This window comes from Orcinus orca, chromosome 14 (genome assembly GCF_937001465.1).
Source record: "Orcinus orca chromosome 14, mOrcOrc1.1, whole genome shotgun sequence".
Classification (NCBI taxonomy): Eukaryota; Metazoa; Chordata; class Mammalia; order Artiodactyla; family Delphinidae; genus Orcinus; species Orcinus orca.
Genome location: NC_064572.1, coordinates 78,683,632 through 78,710,286, shown reverse-complemented (window position 1 = coordinate 78,710,286; position 26,655 = coordinate 78,683,632). Strand labels below are relative to the sequence as shown.

General features: G+C 42.1%; 1 protein-coding gene across 4 annotated transcripts; it reads right to left on the bottom strand.

Moving 5' to 3' along the window:
• Positions 1-309: 309 nt before the first annotated feature.
• DENND10 (DENN domain containing 10) lies at positions 310-18,473 on the bottom strand. 4 transcript variants are annotated; one of them, XM_033420931.2, is made up of 10 exons: positions 18,336-18,473; positions 16,090-16,286; positions 14,682-14,761; positions 11,357-11,505; positions 9,937-10,048; positions 8,015-8,115; positions 5,290-5,397; positions 3,315-3,409; positions 1,675-1,853; positions 310-1,251 (listed from the first exon to the last, which is right to left on the bottom strand). In XM_033420931.2, exons 1-9 carry the CDS (start codon positions 18,388-18,390, stop codon positions 1,677-1,679), a joined length of 1,074 nt encoding a protein of 357 aa, XP_033276822.1. In that variant the 5' UTR covers positions 18,391-18,473; the 3' UTR covers positions 310-1,251; positions 1,675-1,676. The 4 variants fall into 4 exon arrangements, with proteins under 4 accessions (XP_033276822.1, XP_033276821.1, XP_033276823.1 ...); XM_033420930.2 differs by having other exon boundaries at positions 310-1,853; XM_033420932.2 differs by lacking the exon at positions 18,336-18,473 and adding an exon at positions 16,576-16,639 and having other exon boundaries at positions 310-1,853.
• Positions 18,474-26,655: the final 8,182 nt, after the last annotated feature.

Below are 26,655 nucleotides of genomic sequence, written 5' to 3'. Positions count from 1 at the left end.
ATGTGCAATGGCTCCAAGTGGAGGTTCAGCCACTGACAGATAACTGAGTAGTAATGTGAGAGCATCTTTTCAGAGAAGGCACTTGGACCTTACAGTCAGCTCCAGGAAGTGCGGGGTGGAGGAGGGCCGGGCAGAGAGAGAAGGGCTGAGCCAGTGGTGGAAGGAACCAGACTGCCTAACTTTCAAATCGGTCTTTGGATAATTCCCCGGTGGGTTTGCAGTTGACTTTTAAAAAAGAGTTTTTTCTTTTGTTTGTTTGCGGTGGGGAGAATTAGAGAAAGAGGGCACAATTTTTCATATGCCTAAAACTGCCGAGTATCAAAATATTTCATTTTATTTCTGTATCATAAATTTGTCATTTTAACAACTTTGATCATTAGCTAATAGAGTAATACAAAAAAAACACGGGCAAAAATGATGTTAGTATTCATTCTCATAAAGTGCAGATTTAATTTTCAATTGTTGGCCTCAGTAAACATCATCTCATTTCAAATCCTCCCCTGCCCCCACCCAAGGAGGGGCTATTTTTAAAAATTTTTCCCTAACAAATGTCTAACACCGGGAATAAATGAACGATCCAATAAAGACAAGCTTTTTTGCAAACATTTTTCTGGGTAAGATTTCTAAGGACAACAGTACTGAGTGAAAAATAACCTTTCATAATGAATATGAACACATATAATAAGAACATAATTTAGACCCCCATGCTTATTTTGCAATTTTTAGGTCTCCAATTATGAAAAAGTTACCTAACTAAACAAAGAACGGTTATCTTCATACGTGGCCAAATTATTTTTACTGATGTTGTTTGAAGACGTTCTCTGGTTTTGGCCTTTACAAGAAGTTAATTCTCATACTCTCTCACCAATTACATAAGGCTGCTGTTTCAGCCATAGAGACATTTATATTCCAAATGGGCTTTCTTCTTTTACTCTACTACATAAGGACTGGCATCTTTTTCAAAAGAATATTGCTAGCAACTGGGTTAATTAAAGAGTACTCATGGCTTAAGTTTGCCAAATGCTTACCTCTGCAACAGTATAAATATGGATTATTAAGTTGTCTACTCCAGTATAAAATCTATGCAGAACCCTCATACTATAGACAAAATGTTCAAAGGCTAAGGAAAAAAAAATTCTTTTACAAGAAAGTGCAACTGCAGGGTCTTTTGAATGATCTTCTAGACGGTTCTGCAGAAAACTTAGTAGTTTGGCTCAAAGTAGAGTTCCTCATGAGGCATTAAAGTTCTTCCTAGAAGAATACAAAGCACAATTTCAGGCAGCTTTCTGAAAATAAACCATTAGTTTGTGGTTACACACTGAGACAAACTGGAACTTATAATAATGAAGGCTTTCGGATTTGCTGTGATTTGCAGGAGAACTTGACAGAGCTGTTCTGCTCTTACTCCAGGACATCAGGCTGTTTGTTATATATATAGGTGGTTACAGCACTTTGTAAACATTGAGAGTAGGCATGAAATTAATCAGATAGGAGGAAATCGGAAGTGTTTTCGTATGTGTTTCAGTGCTTTTTCAGGTCAAATTGCAATGCTTTCAAATAAATCATTAAAAATATAACATTTTCTTTGTTATTTCCAGTATTTTACACAGTTAATGGATAATCATGGTGCTAGGGCTTTAGATCAGTTATCAGTAGTGATACATTCTGTCCCACCATCAGATTTTCAGCATTTGTTCTGCGGCTGCTAGGTGGTAGAGGAAGTTTTCTGTTGCTGGTGGAAATCGTCTTTGCTTTAGTGCCTCGTAATTGAGCACTCGCTTTTCTCCATCATCCGAAACTTCTGAAAATGGAGCCAGGTTGGTGAAGATTTCTTTTGTTTTTAGGGAAATATCCTTTAATAGAACAGGAAGATACACAATATGTTAGTATCAAAAAAAATCTGAGTTCTCCAGAATTCTTCCTGCTATTCTTTTTTAAGTTTATCAGACTAACTTTATAAATTATAAAAAATGAAACAACAAAAAATACATGTCATGGTTAATTTTGAGCAGCGGTGACGGTGGGATCGGTGGGGGCGGGGTTAACCATTTTTAAAGTGTGTGCAACTCAGTGGCGTTTCAAGTGCGTTCACAGTATTGTGCAACCATCGCCACTGTCCATCCCAGAACTTCTCCATCATCCCAAACCAAAACTCCGTACCCATTAAACAGCAACTCCCCACCGGCATCTCCCCAGCCCCTGGCGATGACCATTGTGCTTTCTGACTCTGTGACTTGGTCTATTCTAGGTACTTCATATGAATGGAATCACGATATTTGTCCTTTTTGACTGGCTTATTTCACTTAACATGTTTTCAAGGTTCATACACGTGGTAGCACGTGTCAGAACTTCATTCTAAGGCTGAGTAATATTCCACCACGTGTATGTACTACATTTTTTCCATTCATCCGCTGATGGACATCTGGGTTGTCTTCACCTTTTGGCCATTGTGAATAATGCTGCTGTGGGACACGGGTGCACAAATATCTATTTGAGTTCCTGCTTGCAGTTTTTGATATATACCCAGAAGTAGAATTACCAAATCTATGTTAATGCTATGTGTAACTTTTTGAGGAACTGCTATTGTTTTTAGAACAAATCTCTCCCCAAAGTCCCCTCCTGCCTGGGATGAGTGACCCAGCACCTGTCGCATGGGCTTTATTCCCCTTCACTGACTGACATTCCCCTCGGGTGGCTGAGGACTCAGCAGAGCTCGCCTTAAAGTCATGTCTTTCTCCTGGTTTGCTGACATCATTAACTTATTCAAATACTGTGAACCTGTACAACATGGTAGGCACTCTCATCATACATTATACTGAGTCATCTGTGTATCCCTTTTACTCCATGAAAAACACAATAATACAAAACTCAAATTTACACATTTCACTAACATTGTTTTCCCTCTAATGTTGACAGGGCAATGGGTGGGCAATGACCATCTGTCCGGTAAGACAGTCTCAGTGTTTGGGTTCTCGGGAAAAAACCTGCCCACTCCTCCCAGCCACAGCACCGAAGAGAAAGGACAGTGCTGCTGGCGGGTCCCCGCCAAACCCTATGGCCCCTCTCACCACCTGGCAATCACATCTTTCACTATAAACGCTTGGCTTTGGCACCAACGCCCTCTGTCCGTCTTTCCCTGGAGCCTGATAACTCATTGGCTCATCTTCGCCAGGGCCAATCCTGCAGACCTCATCTCAGCAGCTGCCCACTGGCCTCCCCAGTAACTTCACTCTGTGCCCGTGAACAGCAGATAACCAGCCGCTGCCCAGCGATGCCGTTTCGAGACTCAGTCAGTGGGAAGATTAAGGCATTACCTGTATAACTTGACTGTCTGATTTCTCTGGATCTTCTGCCGACTGGACAATTAACTGACCGATTTCTTTATGTAGTTTGCCCATTGTCATGGCCTCTGGTGAGATCAAGAAAAATATTTAGATGTTTACATAATGAAAAGTAATCATCTATCTGGAAACTTGAACGATCACACAGAGGGAATTTTCAAAAAGCAACTGACAACCCCCCATTTCCATCTTATTACTACACACAAATATGGTGACTCAATAGGAGGTAAGGCATGATCATGATTTATATACTTCATGTCCAAAATAAAAATACACCACCACCAAACCAAAATTCTGATAAGAATTATTTTTCTTTCTAGACAAAACCTAATGAAACCTGACTGCCTATGGGTTGTGATTGTAAGCCAGCAAACAGCCTGACTTTCCTGTCCAGGTCTTCACAGTTGAGAATTCACGTTTATCTTTCCGGCAGGGATATTGTGAAAGCAGCACTTCCTGTCAGTTCTGCAGAAGCAGCTCAACATTCACTGTGTAAAGGCCCTTAGAAACGAGCTAGGGCAACAACCCAAGTTACATTAATTGTATACACTGCTATTTTCTGCAGCCAGAAGGTTAACAAAAATTTCTGTTTGTTACTCGTGAGGGACAAACTCCACTGGGATGAGCCCGTTTTATAGACTCAGAGCAGCAGAGGGCAGCAGGGAGTTGCCAGGCTTTCCAGTCCTAACGCTTCAGCAGTTTCAGTGGCCCCGGCTACAGCTAGTTTTCTATCACTCCGGCTTTACAAAAGGCAATATCCCCTAAAGACCTGATACTATATTTTGAATTTTCCACCATGAATATTTATTATATTTGTAATTTCAAAGCGAAAACAAGTTCTGGTTCTACTAATTTGAGGTTGCTAGATAAAACCTCACATTATCAGAACCTAGCTAACAAAAATCCCTAATTGGCTGGCATTCAGCTGCTCCCACTTTTAGGAGAAAGATAAATGACACTACAAAAGCTGATATCTGTAATTCCTGTCTAAAACCAATACCTCATAGTGTCCTAGGCTCAAAACGTATTTAACCCAATCTTTTCTACTCTGTGCAGCTGTAATTTAGGATAATTTACAGTTGCCAGAGATGACCCTATGACACTAGAACACCCTTTCTTGGTCATTAGCCCCAAGAATACTCTCATTCCCTGCTGCTTACTGAGACATCCTTCAAAAAGATTTTCCACACGGGAGTCATGTTCAACCCTCGTGTGGTGACAAATGTCTGCACACACTTTGATACTCCTTCCTTTATAAGGTGGAGTCTAATTCTTCTCCCTTAATGACTTGCTTTAACAAATAGAATGTGGAGGAAGTGATCATGTATGACTTCCTAGACTAGGTCACAGAAGGCACTGTGGTCCCCCCTCTCTTGAATTGCTCACTGTTGGGGAGACCAGCAGACGCGTGGTGAGAACACTCAAGCTGCCCTATGGAAAGGCCCATGTGGTGAGGCCTCCTGTCAACAGCCATGTGAGTCAGCTTGGAAATGGATTCTCTAGCCCCAGTTGAGCCTTCATTTGACTGCAGCCCTGGCAATATCTTGATTAAAACCTCATGAGAGACCCTGAATCAGAACCTCCTAGCTAAGTCACTCATAAATTCCTGCCCACCAAAACTGTGAGATAAGTATTTGCTATTTTAAATCACTAAGTTTAGAAGTCATCTCTTATGCAGCAATAGATAACAAATACACCTTGTTTGAATATGAAACTGAAGAAACAAGACAAACAGACCATTTATCTTATTAACATATAACCGTACAGCCTAAGCACTCAGATGTATCCCTAAAAGGGTCAGGTCTATTAACATGAATGCTGTGTTCTAGAAAAAGAAAAATCCCTCCAGCACAACAGGTGAAGCAGGCCTTCAAAAGGGAGAATCAGCCTAAAAAATACAACTGCTTGGCTTACATCTTGTGTCAACAGAACAGAACAGAGAACTAACCTTTTGCAAGCGGGGCAATGGTAATCTCACCATCTGCCAGATTCACAAACACATCATACAGGTCAGATCTATTGCTCACCTCCGAGTCTACAAATCCAGCAACGTAACCTGCATTACAGAGGGGACCAGCGTTACTAGAGTAGGAAGAAATCACATTGTGAACATACCAAGAAAGGAGTGAGTCTAAAAGCTCATCAGCTGCTTTTCTTCTCTGCTTTATTTATCCAGGGCATTTTAGCCATATCCCGCGGCATTTATTAAGATGACATTTTTGCCAATTGCCTGAAGAAACTCAAGCAACTCAAAATGTTCCAAAACTAGGTTTCGGTGTCAAGGAGGAAGGCTGAAGCAAAGCATCTGCTTTTCAGTCATCGTTATTTGGGTCAAGAATGACAGAGGAGGCAGCAGGCAGCAAGGATTCTCTTGACCACTGTCCCCCCTAGGTCTCTGTCAACAGGAAAGTCATAGCCAAACACTCGGGTTCCTCAGGGATAGCATAGTGGAAACAGCATCATCTTCCCCAATTTCAGATCTGATACAATAAATGCTAAAGGAATCAGGGCAACTCAAGAATTAGCAGACTTCTGGAATTGGTGTTAAGACAATGGTTCCCAGACTTTGGATTTCACACAGCAGTATGATTAAAAAAAAAAAAAAATTTTTTTTGTTTTTTGAGGACCAATTTTTTACTTCACCAAGTGACAGCATTTAAGAAACAACATCAGCGGACTTTCCTGGTGGCGCAGTGGTAAAGAATCTACCTGCCAATGCAGGGAACACGGGTTCAAGCCCTAGTCTAGGAAAATCCCACATGCCGCGGAGCAACTAAGCCCGTGAGCCACAACTACTGAGCCCGCATGCCACAACTACTGAAGCCAGCGTGCCTAGAGCCCGTGCTCTGCAACGAGAAGCCACCGCAATGAGAAGCCTGCGCACCGCAACGAAGAGTAGCCCCTGCTCGCCGCAACTTGAGAGAAAGCCCATGTGCAGCAACAAAGACCCAACAGAGCCAAAAATAATAAATAAATAAATTTATATATTTAAAAAAAAACAGCAGCAACAAAATCAAAAACCTGGAGCTCAAGATGGCAGCAGTGGGCCGTGTGCAGAGAGACTGCGGCCCGCCACTGCCACCTGGAGCGTGAGCCCTGCAGGCAACTTGCGAGAGCTCTGCTGTCCCACCCACAAAACGAGATCCCTATAAAACAGCCCCGACCCCGGTTTGCGGGGGAGAGCGTGGATGCACCAGCTGCGACCTCTCCATTCTTTGATCGAAGGATGAAGCTTTCCTTTGCTTCCGAAACGAAAACTCATTCTATTGGCTTGAATGGCACTGGGCAGAAGGACCCTTGCTGGAGACGGACTCCAGAGGTGGAGAAGAAGCTGAAAATGGCCGAAGCCAATTTGGACCTTCACAGAAGATATCTGTAGTCTCCTGCAGTTAGAGGTGGTGACCTGGCTGCTCCTCCCTTGATTTGCAACTGTTCGAATCTGCCCTTTGGAACTCAGGGTAAGTCATGGAGGCTGGAGTCTTGTCTACAAAAAATGGGGGACAAAAAGGCCTCCGTGCCTGGGAGGCCCATAGGGCCCCACTCAGTTTCAATTTCTTCTTGGCAATTTGATCATAAAGTCACTGAGGAAAAGTGTCTTGTCTTATATAATACGGCAACTTGCCAAGACCTCAGCATATACTAGGTGCTTAAAAAATGTTTATTGCATGATGACTCGCTTCCTTGACTAATACACACCATAATTCTTCCATCATTTGGGAAATAAAGGGGCTGTAATATTGTGATATAATAAGAAATGTATATTTGGTTATCGAGGCTCCTGGCCAGAGCTCCTACAACACAAGCCTGCGCTCTAGAGTCTGTGCTCCACAACAAGAGAAGCCACCGCAATGAGAAGCCCGCGCACCACAACGAAGAGCAGACCCCGCTCGTGGCAACTAGAGAAAGCCCGCGCGCAGCAACAAAGACCCAACACAGCCATAAATCAATCAATCAATCAATCAATGAAATGAAATGATACTGCAGATTCCTGGAGAAGGGACACTATTCTGTAAGTGTTCCTGAGCCAAGTTGCCATCCAAATGGAAAAAAATGGAACCAGATCCCAAACCCACACCCTACAAAAAATAGTAATGCCAGGCAGATTAAAGACTTAAATGGGGATGAAAAAGCTTTAAAAATTTTTACTAGAATATATAGGAGAATACCTTTCTACTGTTGGGATAGAACTTTTCTTAAACAAAATATAAAAAATAAAATCGTAAAAGCCTAAAAAGTCCCAACACATTAAAATTAAGATTTCTAGGGACTTCCCTGGTGGTCTAGTGGTTAAGAATCCGCCTTCCAGTGCAGGGGACGTGGGTTCGATCCCTGACCGGGGAACTAAGATCCCATAAGCCATGAGGCACGGCCAAAAAAAAAAAAAGAGGGTAACTTTTATGTGATGTGTATTTTACCACAATGTTTTTTGTACTTTATAATTTTTATTGGAGTATAGTTGATTTAGAATGTTGTGTTGGTTTCAGGTGCACAATTTTTTTTTTTAATTAAAAAAACTTTTTAAGGGAAAAAAAACGGTTGCATTTACCAAAAAAAAAAAAAAAAAAGATCAGTATGCCCCTTAGGAATGCACTTAAAAAAAAAAAAAAAAATCCCCCGAAACAAACACCCCTGGTAAAGCTGAGCTTCTCATCCCCTGGGAGCCTGCTGTCTACCTGGGCACATCTGCAGGGCTTCCAGCTCGTCGGCATCCAGGTGCACGTAGGAGTGAAGTATGGTCCAGTCCTGTCGATGCCACACCAGGGCAGGCAGAGTCCTGGGGTCAAGGTGAGAACACAGATGGTTGCCAGCCCACACCTGAGGCTCAGCCCATCCTCTTCCCTCTTCTTCTGGGGGAGGAAACTGGTTACCAGATGCAGAGGGAGAACAAGCCCTAAACATGCCAACACCTCCTCCAGGCTTCAAAGTAAAGTAATGCAATGTTTTAAACACCGACTGTTGGGTCAGATTGGCTACAAAAGGCTCAAGGTAAAGTTTCAAAAGATCTCCATGGTGGCAAGGAAGGATGCTTCTGAAGTGTTCCTCCCAACGCCCACTCTGCAGACTGCCATGGAGGGAGCCTGAGGGTAAAATCCAAAGTGGGCCCTGCAAGCAAGAAATTTTTTTGAAGTCTCGCATTTCATATTTAAAATTCCAGCCAAACTTGCAAACTACTTTGTGTTTGTTTTTATACAAAAATAAGTTTTCTTAAAGAAACTTACAATAAAACAGGAAGAAGTAGGTGCCGAATTTATCTGTGGTTTTGTGAACCCCCTGGTGGCCTGCTACATATCTCAGAAGCTGTGGACACTCCCATTTCAGAAGCATAAATGGAGAGGAAAAGGGTAATTGGGTGGAAAAATACAAGGTTTGGGAGTCAGAGCCGGGCAAAAACTCTGGTCCTGTTACCTAAGATCTAAGGCAATCACAATCATAATAACAATGATCGTCTCTAGAGTGCCCACTATGGACAAGGTACATGCTGAGCACGATACACAAATTATTTCCAATCCTGAAACCAAGCTAACGAGGCAGGTATTATCATCTTCATTTTACAGATAAAGAAACTGAGGCGTAGAAACATTACGTACACTTTATGTGGTCACAAGGCTAAAAAGTTGCCTCCCAGGACTTTAACCCAGGTCCTTCTGACTAGCAAGTCTTTCTTCTTCTCAATATCTCACCCTTCGCCTCCATCTTCTCATCTATAAACAGGGCAGTAACACTTCCTCCCAGGGTTCTTGTCATAAGTAAAGTTAATAATTTAAGGTGACTTATACAATGCCTGGCATACGGTAAACAGCATAAATACTAGTTCCCCTGCTTTTAAAGAAGGATCTAAGTTCGATTTGGCAAGGAAAACAAAACAAACTGTATTTATTATATAAATAATACAGTCTGTAATAAAATTGAATGGAAGAAACAACTTACCTAAAACAGGGGTCAGGCAACTATGGCCCAGGGGTCAGGCAATTATGGCCCATGCCCGTCTTTGCACATAAGATTTTACTGGAACATAGCCGAGCTCATTCATTTACGTATGGACTGTCCATGGCTGCTTTTATGCAACCTGTGGCAGTTAAGTAGTCGGGACAGAGAGTGTATGGCTACAAGCCTAAGATATTTACTTTCTGGCAAGGGAAAGTTTGCAAACTCCCCGCTCCAAAATATTCATATTTCAAAATTTAAAGAAGAATGTTCAAATTCAGTAACCTTGAACTACTCAATCTAAACTAAAACATTACACCAAAATGGTATTTCACCCCCAACCTAACTCAGCCTGTTTATACCAGTGTGCAAAGAACAGGGTACACAGTGACACAGAGGGCCCCAAAGTGGCTGCCAACAAAGTTTACACTTTTTGGGCTTCTCTGGTGGCGCAGCGGTTGAAAGTCCACCTGCCGATGCAGGGGACACGGGTTCGTGCCCCGGTCCGGGAAGATCCCACATGCCGCGGAGCAGCTGGGCCCGTGAGCCATGGCTGCTGAGCCTGCGTGTCTGGAGCCTGTGCTCCGCAACAGGAGAGGCCACAACAGTGAGAGGCCCGCGTACCGCAAAAAAAAAAAAGGTTACACTTTTTAATGATAAGAGACCATACCTGGTAAACTCCTGAACAGCTTCTATTTTGGGGTGATAGACGACAATTCTTTTCTTTAGCATCAGTGCTGTGTGTAAGATAACAGTTTCCATTCCAAACTGAGATACAATGTCTTAAAACAAAAATAATTATGTTACTGCATTAAACATTATACAAGGAAATCAAGTTTTTACTGGAAATTATTCTTGTATGAATGCAAAATTATTTTCAACACAGAATAAATTTAGGTAAATGTTATAAGTACAGAAGCACCTTATTTGGTGGATGGGCATATCAATTCATACATCTGCTCCCCAGGATGGGCGTTACAGTAGCTACACCTGCTCCCTCAAGGGACAGTATGCTGGATGCACAGATGAAGCCAGACTCACAAGAAAGTGGAATTATATGAAGGGAACCACCATCCTCGGTGTCGTGCAAACTTAAATTTTAAAAAATGTTCACTGACCCCCCCCAAACCCACATACACATCATTGCATAAGTCCTTGTGAGACAGTTGGACAAACACCTAACACCTCAACAGGGATGCTTAGAAACCATATAAAACAGTAGGATCAAAAGTGGAGACAGGGCTTCCCTGGTGGCGCGGTGGGTAAGAATCTGCCTGCCAATGCAGGGGACACAGATTCGATCCCTGGTCTGGGAAGATCCCACATGCCGCAGAGCAACTAAGCCCGTGAGCCACAACTACTGAGCCTGTGCTCTAGAGCCCGCGAGCCACAACTACTGAAGCCCGCGTGCCTAGAGCCCATGCTCCGCAACAAGGGAAGCCACTGCAATGAGAAGCCTGCGCACCGCAACAAAGAGTAGCCCCCGCTCGCCGCAACTAGAGAAAAGCCCGCGTGCAGCAATGAAGATCCAACACGGTCAGAAAAAAAGAGTGAAGACAGGTGCTGTGGGAGGATGAGAAAGAAGGCCAGCATCGCCCTAGGAGTTCTCCTCTCCTCCCTTTTAAGGACCTGATGTCTCGGTTTAGCCCTAGGCTGGACTTTCCAGCGAGGAGAAAGGGATGGGGAGTTAGAATGGGAACTCTGGGTCAGGGGCTTGAGCTCCCCAGGTGGAACAGGTCACTGCTAAGATCTAAGGAAAGGAAAATGATGGAAGTCAGTGGAGACCTCGACCCATGAACTTTAGCTCACTGGTGAAAGTACATTTCTGTCTTAACAGCTGCAATCATATGGAAAGAAACACCACAGAAGTCTGCTTTCCTGACAGAGTTCTAACCACATAAGGAAATGTAGAAGTTGAACTACCCTCCTGCATAGGAAACAAATATCATGTAGATGAAAATATATGGAAAGATGAAATAACAGAGTCTAATGACAGATTGTCCTTGGCTTGGGGATTTTGTTGTTGCTGGGATGGACTCATCTGGGATGGGTTTTTGTTTCTTTTTTGCTTCTTTTTATTTATTTATTACCTTTGATGGAGCCTGCAAGGTATGCCTTTCGGGCATCAAAATCCTTGCTAAGGAAAGAGCCATTTTCTTCACTCTGGCAAATCCCCTTTGTGAGAACCGCGATGTAACTCTCCATCATCTTAACTGGGCTCCCATGTTTTAGGTACATTCTGTGAGAAAGGACAGAAAGCAAGTGTGCTACTAGTTAGCATGAACCACCTGGAGAAACGCACCGAGGCCAGGTATGGGTACGTTCTAAAGAATCTAAGCCAACTTGCTAATACACCTGTGAATGCCTGAATCTTTTCATGATGTGGTTACTTCTATAAATTTAATTAGAAAATCTATTAGAAAAACAAAACAACCACTTGAACAACCTTCAACAATTCTGTGAAGTCAGCCCTCTTGTTACATCTGGGGAGGCCTCCTGTGGTCCACTTAGGCAGGAGAATGAACTATGGACTTTCTGAGGCCCTGCTGTTCTCAAGAACATTGTATCCTTATCTCTTTTTATGTCTTACATTCACAACTGTTTTTGTTAGTCATAACAACTGTTTTATTGCTGGATATCCTCTGACAAGAAAGGAGTTTTATGCATGGTTCACAAAGAAAGCAGTAATTAGGTGTAGAACCTATATTTATTATCAGAGTTCTCAGAGGTAGCTGTATTTAGATAATTAAGAAATCAAACTCCTTTAAGTTTCTGGTGATAAATGCACACTAGACACATTCATCAAGTTAAAACTTCCAGAAAATGCTGACAGGAAACTGGCTACATTTATAGCTTACATGTGAAATCAGCCCTTTCCCCTGAAATATCTTCCTATAAGTAAGTAAATGTAAATTCTTCTGGAGAAGCAGGACTGGGTCTACTTGGGCATTTTAGTAGCTGAAGGGATAGAAAATTGGGACGAAAATAAAATAATTGTTTAAGAAAGATCACTTGAAAACTATATTTACTGTAGACTAAGTGAAAAAAGCATGTGATTTAACTGCTTACTAAATTTTGTCAGTCATCAGTGTTTTAAAATTATTTCAATGCATAAATTTGGGAAAAAAGGCAAAGAACAATGAATATTGTAAACTATCATATATATAGAACAGTCAACCCCATATACATGCTTATATATGAAGAAAATATCTCCAGTAAGATATAGAGAAGGGAAGCCCAGGAGCTGCCTTGGGGTGGAGAGTCGGTAGGTAGAATTAGAGATGGGGAAGAGGGGAAGGAAGGGACTTAGGGTTCACTGTATACTCTTTGGCATTATTTGCATTTCTTTTTACGATGTGCTTACATTACCACCACCAAAACAAAGCAGGAAACCAAAAAACACCATTCAAATTATTAATTTTTTTTAAATAAAATAAAATTTATTTTTTAAAATTTAAAATTATAGAAAGGGGTCATGGATCTGGACCCAGATCCCACAGGGGGAATGAACCCCTCCATGCGGGTTTCCATGGCCACGTGAGCAGCGTACTGTGGAGGGCACCTCTCACCATTAACGGGAGGGAGCACCTCACCACCATCAAAAAGTGTGAGTCTAGGGCTTCCCTGGTGGCGCAGTGGTTGAGAGTCCGCCTGCCGATGCAGGGGACACGGGTTCGTGCCCCGGTCTGGGAGGATCCCACATGCCGCGGAGCGGCTGGGCCCGTGAGCCATGGCCGCTGAGCCTGCGCGTCCGGAGCCTGTGCTCCGCAACAGGAGAGGCCGCAACAGTGAGAGGCCCGCGTACCGCAAAAAAAACAAAAAACAAAAAAAAGTGTGAGTCTAACTAATACAACTTTGTAAATCAACTATACCTCAATAAAAGTAAAATAGAAAATAAAGGGAAAGTGAAAAAAAAAACAGTGCTTGTCTCTGTGTGTGTGAACAGGCACACGTGCACACGGGGAGAGTGAGTGTGTGTGCACATGAGCACGTGAGCGTGGACAGGCGCTAGGGCAAGCACTCAAGTGCGGTAAGGGGTGGGGTCAGAGCGGGCGGCTGGCCATAGCTTGAGCCCTCATTTCTCTTGTAACTGTGACAGAGAAGAGAATCCGGAATGTGACAAAGCCACAGCTCTGCACAAGCGGAGACACCCTCTGGGCTTCCTCCTGGGCAGGAAGTGGGGTCTAAAGCAACCTCGCCTTCTGGGCCCCAGAACATTTCCCAGTGAATTCAGTTGAGTAACCTAACCCTGACTCAATCAAATGAAATGGGAGTCCAACGTTTGTTCAAAAACAACTTTGCAGTGTTTTTAGTTCACGGCTTCTGGATGGAGCCCCTTCTAACAATAATCATCTCCCTTTGTGTCAGTGCCGCATTTGCAGAAAACTGTTTATATTCCACAGCGAGCCATACACCTGGAATTTATCTCACTGAAAGCAAGAAGCCTTTCTTATCACAGCTGACTGCAAAAACAATTAAACTGCATTTTGTCAAAATACAACCTAACCGAAACACTTAGGTGATAAGATTGTATTCTTGCGCTGTGTGCGTACCCATGCGTGCATGTGCACGTGGTCATACACAGAAATTGCAAATAAGACAACCATATATCAGACTTATGGTGAGAAAAACAGAAACAACTCCCCTTATCCACCCCCCCAAAAAAAACCTACTTATTGGGCATAAACCTGAGGGCTGAGAGTAATACATAACACTGAGAATTATAATTCTATCTAGTAACAATATTAGAAAAAAAACAAAACCCCAAACCCTGAAAAAGTCTTGATTAAAGAAAAAGCCAATATCCCTAACATATAAGACGGATTTCATTAATTCCACCAGATACACTTATCAAGGCAAAAAAGCAGACTGTATATTTTAGTTAAATTTTTTCAACGGCTGGGATGAAACTGAAGGCGTCTATCCTTCAGTTTAACGATTAACCAAAAAATCAGTTTCTCAGCTCCTCAGCATTCCAGCTAAGAAATATTTTCCTGTGCTTTAGCATAATTCAAAATGCCCATTAAACTTTCCCCAAATGACTCCCACACACAGACCTTGCCACAAATGAACCAGCTTGCTTACCACTTCCATCCTAAGGAAAGTTCCAGATTGGAAACGAGCAGAAGTAACAGACCAAAAGTGGCAAGTGACTCAAAGTACCCAGAAATTACAATAGTTGTGCAAACTGCCTCTTCTCCTCCCCTCCACCATTTTCCCTAATAAGAGGAGCAGTACCATGGAAGCAGAAGACAAAGTTCCTCTTGATAAAACAGTGTTTGTAGGGCCAGTAAAGGTTAAGTTGGGGAAACAGAAGGCTGAAATATGCTTCCTCAGTGTAGAAATCTGCTGTATTACTATTGAGTAAGATCTTCATTTTTGTATATTAGCATTTAATACAGTTTTCATACAGACCTACACAATATCCTAGTGAAGGCGGCATATTTCTCTGGATTAAAATCTTTGGCGGTCAGAACAATAGAAAAATGAGTCACCTGTCCAAAACAAACAAACAAAAGTACACTCTTTAAAGACACTTTAATAGAATTAATCTTTATTACTATATCCTAACAAGCCTCTTATATAAGACATACCAGCATTAAAAAGAAAAGACCAAAATGTACCAAGTCCTCACTTGCCTCTTTATACTTTTACGTATATATACACACATAAAAAAAATTATATATACATATATATTTAATTTTTTAGAGTGATTTCCTCAAAAACATAAAAATATTTCAAAAATATCAGAAATGTTACTTTTTATTTAAACCCCCCTACCCTCAACAAAGCAGAACTAAGAATGCCGTATCAGACCTACCACATAGTGACTGTTTTCCACTAATGAAATAGAAGGATGGAAAACAACAAAAATACGTTTCAGTAAAATTCATACAGTAAAAATCATACAGTTCCCCAAATAGTCAATTCTCTGTAAAATGCTATATAGGCTAAAGGGCATTGTTATAATAACCTTCATTTATTTATATGCCTCTATTATTATACGTACAAATTTCTGATAATCATATACCTATTATTCCCATTAATGAGTATCTTTCTGCAATTTACATTTTCTAATTACTAATCTCTGTTTTATCTTAAACCTCTTACAGTTTCTAAATTGTTGCCTTCCTGTTATTTTAAACGTAATTCCTTACGTTTAAACTGGACATGCTGCATACTGTCTGGTGATTGACTATAAAATCAGCCCTGAAATTGTAAAAGAAGTCCCCACCCAGAAACCGACCAGGAGCTCAGCCACTTCTTTCCAATATTCTTTCCTCTGAAAAAGCCACTGGCTCTGTGGGACTAGGAAAGTGCACAACGACCACATACTTACTGGTTTTTAGTCTGTCACCTGATGGCATTCATATGAAATGACACACACACACAAAGTCTACAGAACACATGAATTTCCTCAATTATCCTTTCTATTCTTAACATATCCTTATCATCCATAAACAAATGAAAAGGTTTTCTTAACCAGGATAATTATAACCTTTAAAATAGTTTTTAGTTATGGAAAAATACTTCTTCCCATTTTTAATCAGAGTCCAGGCTTTGAAAATACTTCTACATTTCTACTCCATCCAAGTATAACCTGGGAAAGGCTTCACTATACCAACCCCAGGTCAGTCAAATAATATACACCAATAAATACAATGAATGAGAGTGAAATGTGAAAGAGAACATTCCCAATTAAAGTCATATATTTAATATTTTTCCAAAGCGTATTGTGAATGATGAAGTCTAAAGCTAAGGGTTATTGGAATCTTACATCACTTAAAATATTTTTCGTTTTTTGACCCTCATACAGTCATACCTTTTTCAAAACGGAAGAATCTGGAACTTCAACTGTTGTGATATAAAACCATGTTCTTCTGTACTGACCAAAGACGAAGGGATGGAGAAGTTTGTTTTCCTCTGTAAGGCAGCATTTTCTCAGCAGTAGGTTCCTTAAAGTAGCTGTCGTGGAAGGATAACACCACACCCACAGAACTTCTCCATTTGTGTCCTTTTCTACGGTGGAAAGATGGTCACTGTGAGAATGTCAAACAGCAGCAAGGAAGTGAATTGATTGGTTACTCAGAAGCACTTCGTGGAGTCAGTTTTAACACCCCATTTTACAAAGCAACCCAGAGCACGTGAGAACCCCCAATTCTCACCTACCTCTCCTGGTTACATTAGCTAGCTCTCCTGATCTTGAATTTTAGGCCACCTGAGTAAAAAGCTTTTCTAACAAATCATGAATGAAAATGTAGCCTTAGAGGTTTGCTAGGGGTCTTCCCTATTTCCTCCCACACTTTACCTTTTAATCTAGTTGGAAGGATCATTAATAAATATATAGAATGGATGGGTTTGTTGAAAACTGGAAATTAAGAAAATGGTGAAATCTCTGTCATATGCTATGTACTGATAGTACGCATTCTATACTTAAAATTTTAATAATAATGGTTAAACAGTCATGTATGTAGTTTCACCAAAGTCAACACCTCAGTAACAAAATAGGAACAATTTGCTAATAATTACTCCAGGCAAAAATAGCCTAAACGTTGGAGAAACAGTAACTGAATATATAGTAGTAAAAATCCAGTTTTTGATCTATAGACTTAAAAACAAACCCTTTTATTATGGAAAATAGCAAGTATTAAAAAAAGTAGAATGATAAAATGAGCCTCCATCCCACAGCTTCAGCAGTTATCAACACCTGGCACTCCTCGGTTCATAAGGGTAAGGAGCTCCCCGCCACTTATTTTTAAGCAAATCCCTTTTAAATTCAGGTCGACATGAAAAATAAAAAAAAACTGAATTGAAAATACGATAAGCCATCTTTTTCTTTGCTGTTACCAGATAAAGTCAGAGTTTAATTCAGCCTTAATTCCGAGGTACCTTCAAGAAGGACTAAGATGCCTGAGGTACTTAGGTTTTGCTTTGAAACAGTTTTAAAAAATTACATTAGAGATGAGCACAGGAAGCCGTTCCCAGATAAACGCACTCCTTTGATACAGTGAAAATAATCAGCAACATTTCGCCGCATTTCCGCCAGTTTTGCTAGATCCAAGCAATGTGCTAGGGTTTAGGGGTATATAAAAATCTCAGAATACTTTTTCAAAGAACAATGGCACTCAGGGAACCGACAGAAGTTCATTCAAGCAATCCCGTGCTCACTGTCGCTGTTGGATGAATGGTTGCTTCAAAAACTCTGCACCAGGTTCAGGCACACACTCCAGACTGCCCAAAGATCCCAACGCACTTCCATATCCATTAATTCCTCAGAACGAACTGGGATTCCACCCACTGTGATTATGTAGACACCTGTGTCATATGCACGACCTCTGTCTTAGGATGCAGTTCTCCACTGGTATGAGTTGGGGTTCTGGGGCTAGACTGCAAGGGTCCCCTATCCTGGGTCTGCCACTTCCTAATGTGCGTTCTTGCACAAATGACACCCTGGGCCGCCACCTGCTGCGTAAAGTGGGCATCAAACATTACCCAGATCCCCTGGACCCGAGGTGAGAGTCAAACGGGAAACAATCCATGCATAACGTGCAGCACCCCGGGCTGGCAGTTGGCCACCGCGTCTGGAATCGCTCGATCACATGACCGGGGCCAGACGGGCGCCGGGCTGGCAGTCACGCGTGGCTCTCCCTCGTTCGGAGGGACCCCGGCCCTGCAGCCTCACAAACGCGCGGCCTGCAAGCTCCTCTCTGCATGACCGGCGACTCGCCTACGCGGCTCGGTCACCTCCACGTCCGGGCTCCTCTGTAGCCCGGGGCGTCCAGGAGGAGCTCCCTCCCAGAGCCTAGGAGGCCTCCAGGGTACCCGGCCCCGCCTCCCGGCCCGGCAGGCCCCACACAAGGCCGCGGGCGCCCGGGCCCAGGGCGGCAGGCCGGGGCCCTGCGCCGAGGAGGCCGGGCCCTGCAGCCCCTAGCCCAGGCCCAACATGGAGGGGGCCGCGCCCTCCCCACCGCGGGCGGTGCCGGGGACCGCGGGAGCAGGGGCAGTCCCGGGCCCAGGCGAAGTCAGAACTGGGTGCGAGCCTGCGGGGCAGGGTGCCTTCCTCCTCACCGATCAGCCCGACTCCGAGCATCAGCAAAGGGTCCGCAGCCTCAGTTGCAGCCATCTTCCGCCGCCGCAGCCGCAGAGCACCGCTCCCAGCTCTCTGCTCATAAGCTCCGCCTCTCTTTGGGACCCGCCCGCCCGCAGGCCCCCGCCCCGCAGGCTCCCGCCCCGCCTCCCTCCCTCCAGGCCCCGCCCCCGCACTGGAGGCCCCCGCCTCCGCCGCGCTCTGCCAGGGGTGTGCCCCTCCGTTCACCTTCACCGCAGGCTCCTCACCCTCAGAGATCTCCCTCATTTCTCTGCTCCAGATCTTCATTCCGCTCCCTCCTCAGCCCACTCCAATCTTCGCTCTTCTCTTCAGGCTTTCCTCATTCTACCTCTGCCCTCCAGTCTGGCTCAAAAGAGGCGTCCTGAGGATGAAGGAATGGACTCCATTCATTAAGTCCCTTATTCATCCAGCCATCCAAAACAAAAAAAATAATTGAGGATTTAAAATGGCTTTAGGACTTCTCTGGTGGTGCAGTGGTTAAAAGTCCGCCTCCCAATGCAGCGGACATGGGTTCCAGTCCAGGAAGATCCCACATGCCGCGGAGCAACTAAGCCCGTGCGCCACAACTACTGAGCCTGCGCTCTGGAGGCCACGAGCCACAACTACTGAGTCCGTATGCCACAGCTACTGAAGCCCGCACGCCTAGAGCCCATGCTCCGCAGCAAGAGAAGGCACCGTAATGAGAAGCCCGCGCACTGCAACGAAGAGTAGGCCCCGCTCGCCGCAACTACAGAAAGCCCGTGCGCAGCGACGAAGACCCAACGCAGCCATAAATAAATTAATTTAAAAAATAAATAGAAATATAGTATTGACTAAGACAGAGCATTCCAATGGGGAACTTACTAAAACAGCCCAGAGGGATAAGCCTATTCAATAAAATAGTGCTGTTTGTTAGAGAGTGGATAGGGGTGCGCTGATCTGAAATGGGTGTTAAGAAGGATTCCCTCAGGAAGGGATATTTGAACCAAGATCTGAATGATGGGAAGGAGCCAGACAGTTTGGGTGGCTGCAGGATCTTTTCTTCCGGATTCTCTGTGCCTCTAAACCCAAATCACACAAAACTAATCAGGGAAAAATCTTTGGAGTCTATAGGAATACAATCCCACCCTCATCTCATTTGATCTTTAAAAAAATTTTTTATTTTTAATATGACATATTTCATACACACATACCAATCTAAGAAAAACATATGGTTACCACCCAGCTTAAGAAATAAAGTATTACAAGGACGTCCCTGGCAGTCCAGTAGTTAAGACCCCGTGCTTCCACTTCAGGGGCAGCAAGTTGGATCTCAGGGAACTAAGATCCCACATGCCTCGAGGAGGGGTCAAAAAATAAAAATAATAAAGTAAAAAGAAACATAGTATTACAAATGTAGTTGAAGCACTCTCCTTCTCTTCCTTAATCTCTTAAACTTCCCTATCCTACAGAGGTAACCACTATTCTAAATTTGTTAATTGTTGTTTTCCTGTATGTTTTTAAACTTCGGTATATGTATCACTCAACAAAATATTATACTCCTTCTAAAACTTTATACCATTGCAACAATAGTTAACATTTATTGGGTGGCAGGCATTGTTCTCCGTGCTTTACTTGTATTACTTCCATAAATCCTCACAGTTACCCCTGCCTGTAAGTCCTATTATGATCCCCAATTTACAGGTGAGAAAGCTGAAAGGAGATGCAAATTGCTCAGGATAACAAGTGGCAGTGCCAGGATGTCACCCCAGGCCGTGGGATTCTAGCCACACACCGGGTCACCGTGCTCCACAGCCTCCCATGGTACGGCGTGCTGTTTGTATTCGTCTGTAAAGTGCTTTTCTTTTTTCCTTCTATTTTTTTGGCTCAGCGTGATGATTTATCCAAGTTAATATTTATAGCTCTGGTTCAGTAATTTTAACTGTTGAGTGATATTTTGCATGTGAAAATATGATTCTTTCCATTGTCTGTTGATGGACATTAAGTTTGTTTCCTGTTTTTTACTGTATCATTACAGTGCTGCTATATTTTAAAAGTCTCCTCATTCTACCTGCTCTTTACCTTGAAAAATTCTTCATCATCAAGTCTCAAGTATGATTTCTTCCCTAAACCCAGGCAAAACTACATTGTCTCTCTTCCAAAGCCTAATAGTATTTGGCCGTAGAGCTAGGATTGGTGTATATTTAGGTGTGTATATGGCTCTTCTGTTTCTCCCATTAGACTGAACTCCTGGAGGGCATACACTTTTGGATTCCCTGTGCTCACTATTGTAGTAAATAGTTGTTAATATTTCTAGTTCCCACAGAAAATACGCAAGTATTGGGGGCTGAGGAGTGGGATGCAGAGTCAGAATCAGTTTGTAAGCCAAGCAGACATTTGCACTCCTGTTTCATTGGCCTTTGAAATGTCTAGTGGGGTTCTACAGAAAAAGTGTTTACAAGGAAAACAGATCCTCTTGTGGATTCCCTTTAACAGGCTCAATAATACATCAGCCTGCATCAATCATCTGTGCCTTAAGTACCTGCTTTTAGTGAAGGCCACTGCCACCCAGTCAACTAGGATAACGATATAAAATCACATATAGCAGCTACTGATATGAGCTGAAATAACCCATTGTTATATAGCATGGTCCTAACCCCCATTACCTTGCAATGTGACTTATTTGGAGATAGGGCCTTTAAAGAAGTGATTAAGTTAAAATGAGGCTGTTAGTGTGGGTTCTAATGCAATCTGACCTGTGTCCTTTTAAGAGGAAATTTGGACCCACAAGAAGATACCAGGGATGAGCTCACATAGAGAAAAAGCCACGCGAGGACCAGAGAGGCGGCTGTGCAAGCCAAGGAGAGAGGCCTCAGGAGAAACCAAACCTGCTGACACCTTTTTCCTGGACTTCTAGCCTCCAGAATGGTGAAAAATTAAATTTCTGTTGTTTAAGCCACCCAGTCTGTGGTACTTTGTTATGGCAGCCCTAGCAAACTAATATAGCTACTCTTAGGCAATTAGTTTTAGATACATATGGAGTGCTCTGCTGGATATTATATTTCTGTAGAGCTTTCCCCCTGTTCTCTTACAACAGAGAAGTTTGAGAAAATTACCTTTGAGTCATTATCTCTGCAGTAAAGGGGTGGGGCCATTGAGTTCACCTAGATAGTCTTCCTTGGATGGGCAATAGTTCCCACATCTGTGATTAAGACATATAGTCACCTCCTTTTGTGTTTGAGAGTTTAAGAGGAAATGTGCCAGACACCTGAAGGGATCCCAACACCTCCAAGGAGAGAAAGTGACACGGGGTCTGTGTGCATGGGGTGATGGACCCTGAAACCAGCCCTACTAACCTGCTGCTCCTGAGGCAACTGGTTCCCCTGAGGAGCCAGAGCAAGAGTTCCTCAGAGATTCAGGGTCCCCCACAAAAATCAGCACAAGGATCCATGCCCTGAGGAACATCACAGGGTCCAGTACTGTAGTGGACGCTGCAGGCTTAGTCTTTCAACAGTGATTTGTGGGGCTGTAAAAACCACAGTCACATGTGGAACGCCCAGAACTAGTTCACAAACTCCCTGGATTTGTTTGCTGGGCATCTGGGACAATTGGAAAGAAACCCTTAATAAGGCAGCTGCATACTCTAGAATTTCATACGAAAGATAAAAGCAACATGAACATAATTGTTTATAGAGTTTGTGGTAGTTCATTCTGATTTAACTAGGAAATACCATTTTGTTTAATATGGGTTTAATGTATTTAAAGAAAAAATGTTAATGAAGCCTTTTTTTAAAAAAATTTATTTATTTATTTATTTTTGGTGGTGTTGGGTCTTCGTTTCTGTGCAAGGGCTTTCTCTAGTTGCGGCAAGCAGGGGCCACTCTTTATCGCGGTGCAAGGGCCTCTCACTATCGCGGCCTCTCTTGTTGGGAGCACAGGCTCCAAACGCACAGGCTCAGTAGTTGTGGCTTATGGGCCTAGTTGCTCCGTGGCATGTGGGATCTTCCCAGACCGGGGCTCGAACCTGTGCCCCCTGCACTGGCAGGCAGATTCTCAACCACTGCGCCACCAGGGAAGCCCTAATGAAGCCTTTTTAAAAGGCAGTTTGGCAGTATCTATCAAAATGGAAAAGTGCATACCCAGCAATTTACTTTTAGGACATACTTACACATGGACACAAATATGCATGTGCAAGGATCTTCATACAGCACTACGAGTAATAGTGAAAATGTGAGAAGAAGAATTACAATCCTGCAGCCTGTGGAACAAAAACCACATTCACAGAAAGATAGACAAGATGAAAAGGCACAGGGCTATGTACCAGATGAAGGAACAAGATAAAACCCCAGAAAAACAACTAAATGAAGTGGAGATAGGTAACATTCCAAAAAAATAATTCAGAATAATGAAAGTGAAGATGATCCATGATCTCGGAAAAAGAATGCAGGCAAAGATGGAGAACATGCAAGAAATGTTTAACAAAGACCTAGAAGAATTAAACAACAAACAAACAGAGATGAACAACACAATAACTGAAATGAAAAATACACTAGAAGGAATCAATAGCATAATAACTGAGGCAGAAGAATGGATAAGTGACCTGGAAGACAGAATGGTGGAATTCACTACTGCGGAACGGAATAAAGAAAAAAGAATGAAAAGAAATGAAGGCAGCCTAAGAGACCTCTGGGACAACATTAAATGCAACAATATTCGCATTATAGGGGTCCCAGAAGGAGAAGAGAGAGAGAAAGGACCCGAGAAAATATTTGAAGAGATTATAGTCGAAAACTCCCCTAACATGTGAAAGCAAATAGCCACCCAAGTCCATGAAGCACAGAGAGTTCCATACAGGTTAAACCCAAGGAGAAACATGCTGAGACACATAGAAATCAAATTGGCAAAAATTAAAGACAAAGAAAAATTATTGAAAGCAACAAGGGAAAAATAACAAATAACATACAAGGGAACTCCCATAAGGTTAACAGCTGGTTTCTCAGCAGAAACTCTACAAGCCAGAAGGGAGTGGCATGATATACTTAAAGTGATGAAAGGGAAGAACCTACAACCAAGATTACTCTACCCGGCAAGGATCTCATTCAGATTCGATGGAGAAATCAAAAGCTTTACAGACAAGCAAAAGCTAATAGAATTCAACACCACCAAACCAGCTCTACAACAAATGCTAAAGGAACTTCTCTAGGCAGGAAACACAAGAGAAGAAAAGGACCTACAAAAACAAACACAAAACAATTAAGAAAATGGTCATAGGAAGATACATATGGATAATTACCTTAAACGTGAATGGATTAAATGCTTCAACCAAAAGACACAGGCTTGCTGAATGGATACAAAAACAAGACCCATCTATATGCTGTCTACAAGAGACCCACTTCAGACATAGGGACACATACAGACTGAAAGTGAGGGGGTGGAAAAAGATATTCCATGGAAATGGAAATCAAAAGAAAGCTGGAGTAGCAATAATCATATCAAGACTTTAAAATAAAGAATGTTACAAGAGACAAGGAAGGACACTACATAATGATCAAGGGATCAATCCAAGAAGAAAATATAACAATTATAAATATATATGCACCCAACATGGGAGCACCTCAATACATAAGGTAACTGCTAACAGCTATAAAAGAGGAAATCAACAATAATAGTGGGGGACTTAAACACCTCACTTACACCAATGGAGAGATCATTCAAACAGTAAATTAATAAGGAAACACAACCTTTAAATGACACAATAGACCAGATAGATTTAATTGATATTTATAGGACATTCCATCCAAAAACAGCAGATTACACTTTCTTCTCAAGTGCACATGGAACATTCTCCAGGATAGATCACATCTTGGGTCACAAATCAAGCCTCAGTAAATTTAAGAAAATTGAAATCATATCAAGCATCTTTTCCGGCCACAACGTTATGAGATTAGAAATCAATTACAGGGAAAAAACCGTAAAAGACACAAACATATGGAGGCTAAACAATACGTTACTAAATAACCAAGAGATCACTGAAGAAATCAAAGAGGAAATCAAAAAATACCTAGAGACAAATGACAATGAAAACACGATGATCCAAAATCTATGGGATGCAGCAAAAGCAGTTCTAAGAGGGAAGTTTACAAGCCTACCTCAAGAAACAAGAAAAATCTCAAAAAACAATCTAACCTTACACCTAAAGGAACTAGAGAAAGAAGAACACACAACACCCAAAGTTAGCAGAAGGAAAGAAATCATAAAGATCAGAGCAGAAATAAATGAAATAGAAACAAAGAAAACAATAGCAAGGATCAATAAAACTAAAAGCTTGTTTTTTGAGAAGGTAAACAAAATTGATAAACCATTAGCCAGATTCATCAAGAAAAAGAGGGAGAGGACTCAAATCAATAAAATTAGAAATGAAAATGGAAAAGTTACAACAGACACTGCAGAAATACAAAGCATCCTAAGAGAATACTACAAGCAACTCTATGCCAATGAAATGGACAACCTGGAAGAAATGGAGAAATTCCTAGAAAGGTACAACCTCCCAAGACTGAACCAGGAAGAAATAGAAAATATGAACAGACCAATCACAAGTAATGAAATTGAAACTGTGATTAAAAATCTTCCAACGAACAAACGTCCAGGACCAGATGGTTTCACAGGTGAATTCTATCAAACATTTAAAGAAGAGCTAACACCCATCCTTCTTAAACTCTTCCAAAAAATTGCAGAGGAAGGAACACTCCCAAACTCATTCTATGAGGCCATAATTACCCTGATACCAAAACCGGACAAAGATACTACAAAAAAGGAAAATTACAGACCAATATCACTGATGAATATAGATGTAAATATCCTCAACAAAATACTAGGAAACAGAATCCAACAACACATTAAAAGGATCATACACCATGATCAAGTGGTATTTATCCCAGGGATGCAAGGATTCTTCAATATACGCAAATCAATCAATGTGATACACCATATTAACAAACTGAAGAATAAAAACCATATGATCATCTCAATAGATGCAGAAAAAGCTTTTGACAAAATTCAACACCCATTTATGATAAAAACTCTCCAGAAAGTGGGCATAGAGGGAACCTACCTCAACATAATAAAGGCCATATATGACAAACCCACAGCAAACATCATTCTCAATGGTGAAAAACTGAAAGCATTTCCTCTAAGATCAGGAACAAAACAAGGACGTCCACTCTCGCCACTATTATTCAGCATAGTTTTGGAAGTCCTAGCCACGGCAATCAGAGAAAAACAAGAAATAAAAGGAATACAAATTGGAAAAGAAGAAGTAAAACTGTCACTGTTTGCAGATGACGTGATACTATACATAGAGAATCCCAAAGATGCTACCAGAAAACTACTAGAGCTAATCAATGAATTTGGTAAAGTTGCAGAATACAAAATTAATGCACAGAAATCTCTTACATTCCTATACACTAATGATGAAAATCTGAAAGAGAAATTAAGGAATGCCTCCCATTTACCACTGCAACAAAAAGAATAAAATACCCAGGAATAAACCTACCTAGGGAGACAAAAGACCTGTATGAAGAAAACTGTAAGACACTGTTGAAAGAACTTAAAGATGATACCAACAGATGGAGAGATATACCATGTTCTTGGATTGGAAGAATCAATATTGTGAAAATGACTATACTACCCAAAGCAATCTACAGAATCAATGCAATCCCTATCAAATTACCAGTGGCATTTTTTACAGAACTAGAACAAAAAATCTTAAAATTTGTATGGAGACACAAAAGGCCCTGAATAGCCAAAGCAGTCTTGAGGGAAAAAAACGGAGCGGGAGGAATCTGACTCCCTGACTTCAGACTATACTACAGAGCTACAGTAATCAAGACAACATGGTACTGGCACAAAAACAGAAATATAGATCAATGGAACAGGATAGAAAGCCCAGAGATAAACCCACGCACCTATGGTCAACTAGTCTATGACAAAGGAGGCAAGGATATACAGTGGAGAAAAGACAGTCACTTCAATAAGTGGTGCTGGGGGCTTCCCTGGTGGCTCAGTGGTTGAGAGTCTGCCTGCCAATGCAGGGGACATGGATTCGTGCCCCAGTCCAGGAGGATCCCACATGCCACGGAGCGGCTGGGCCCGTGAGCCATGGCCGCTGAGCCTGTGCATCCGGAGCCTGTGCTCCACAACGGGAGAGGCCAAAACAGTGAGAGGCCCGCATATCGCAAAAAAAAAAAAAAAAAAAAAAGTGGTGCTGGGAAAACTGGACAGCTACATGTAAAAGAATGAAATTAGAACACTCCCTAACACCAT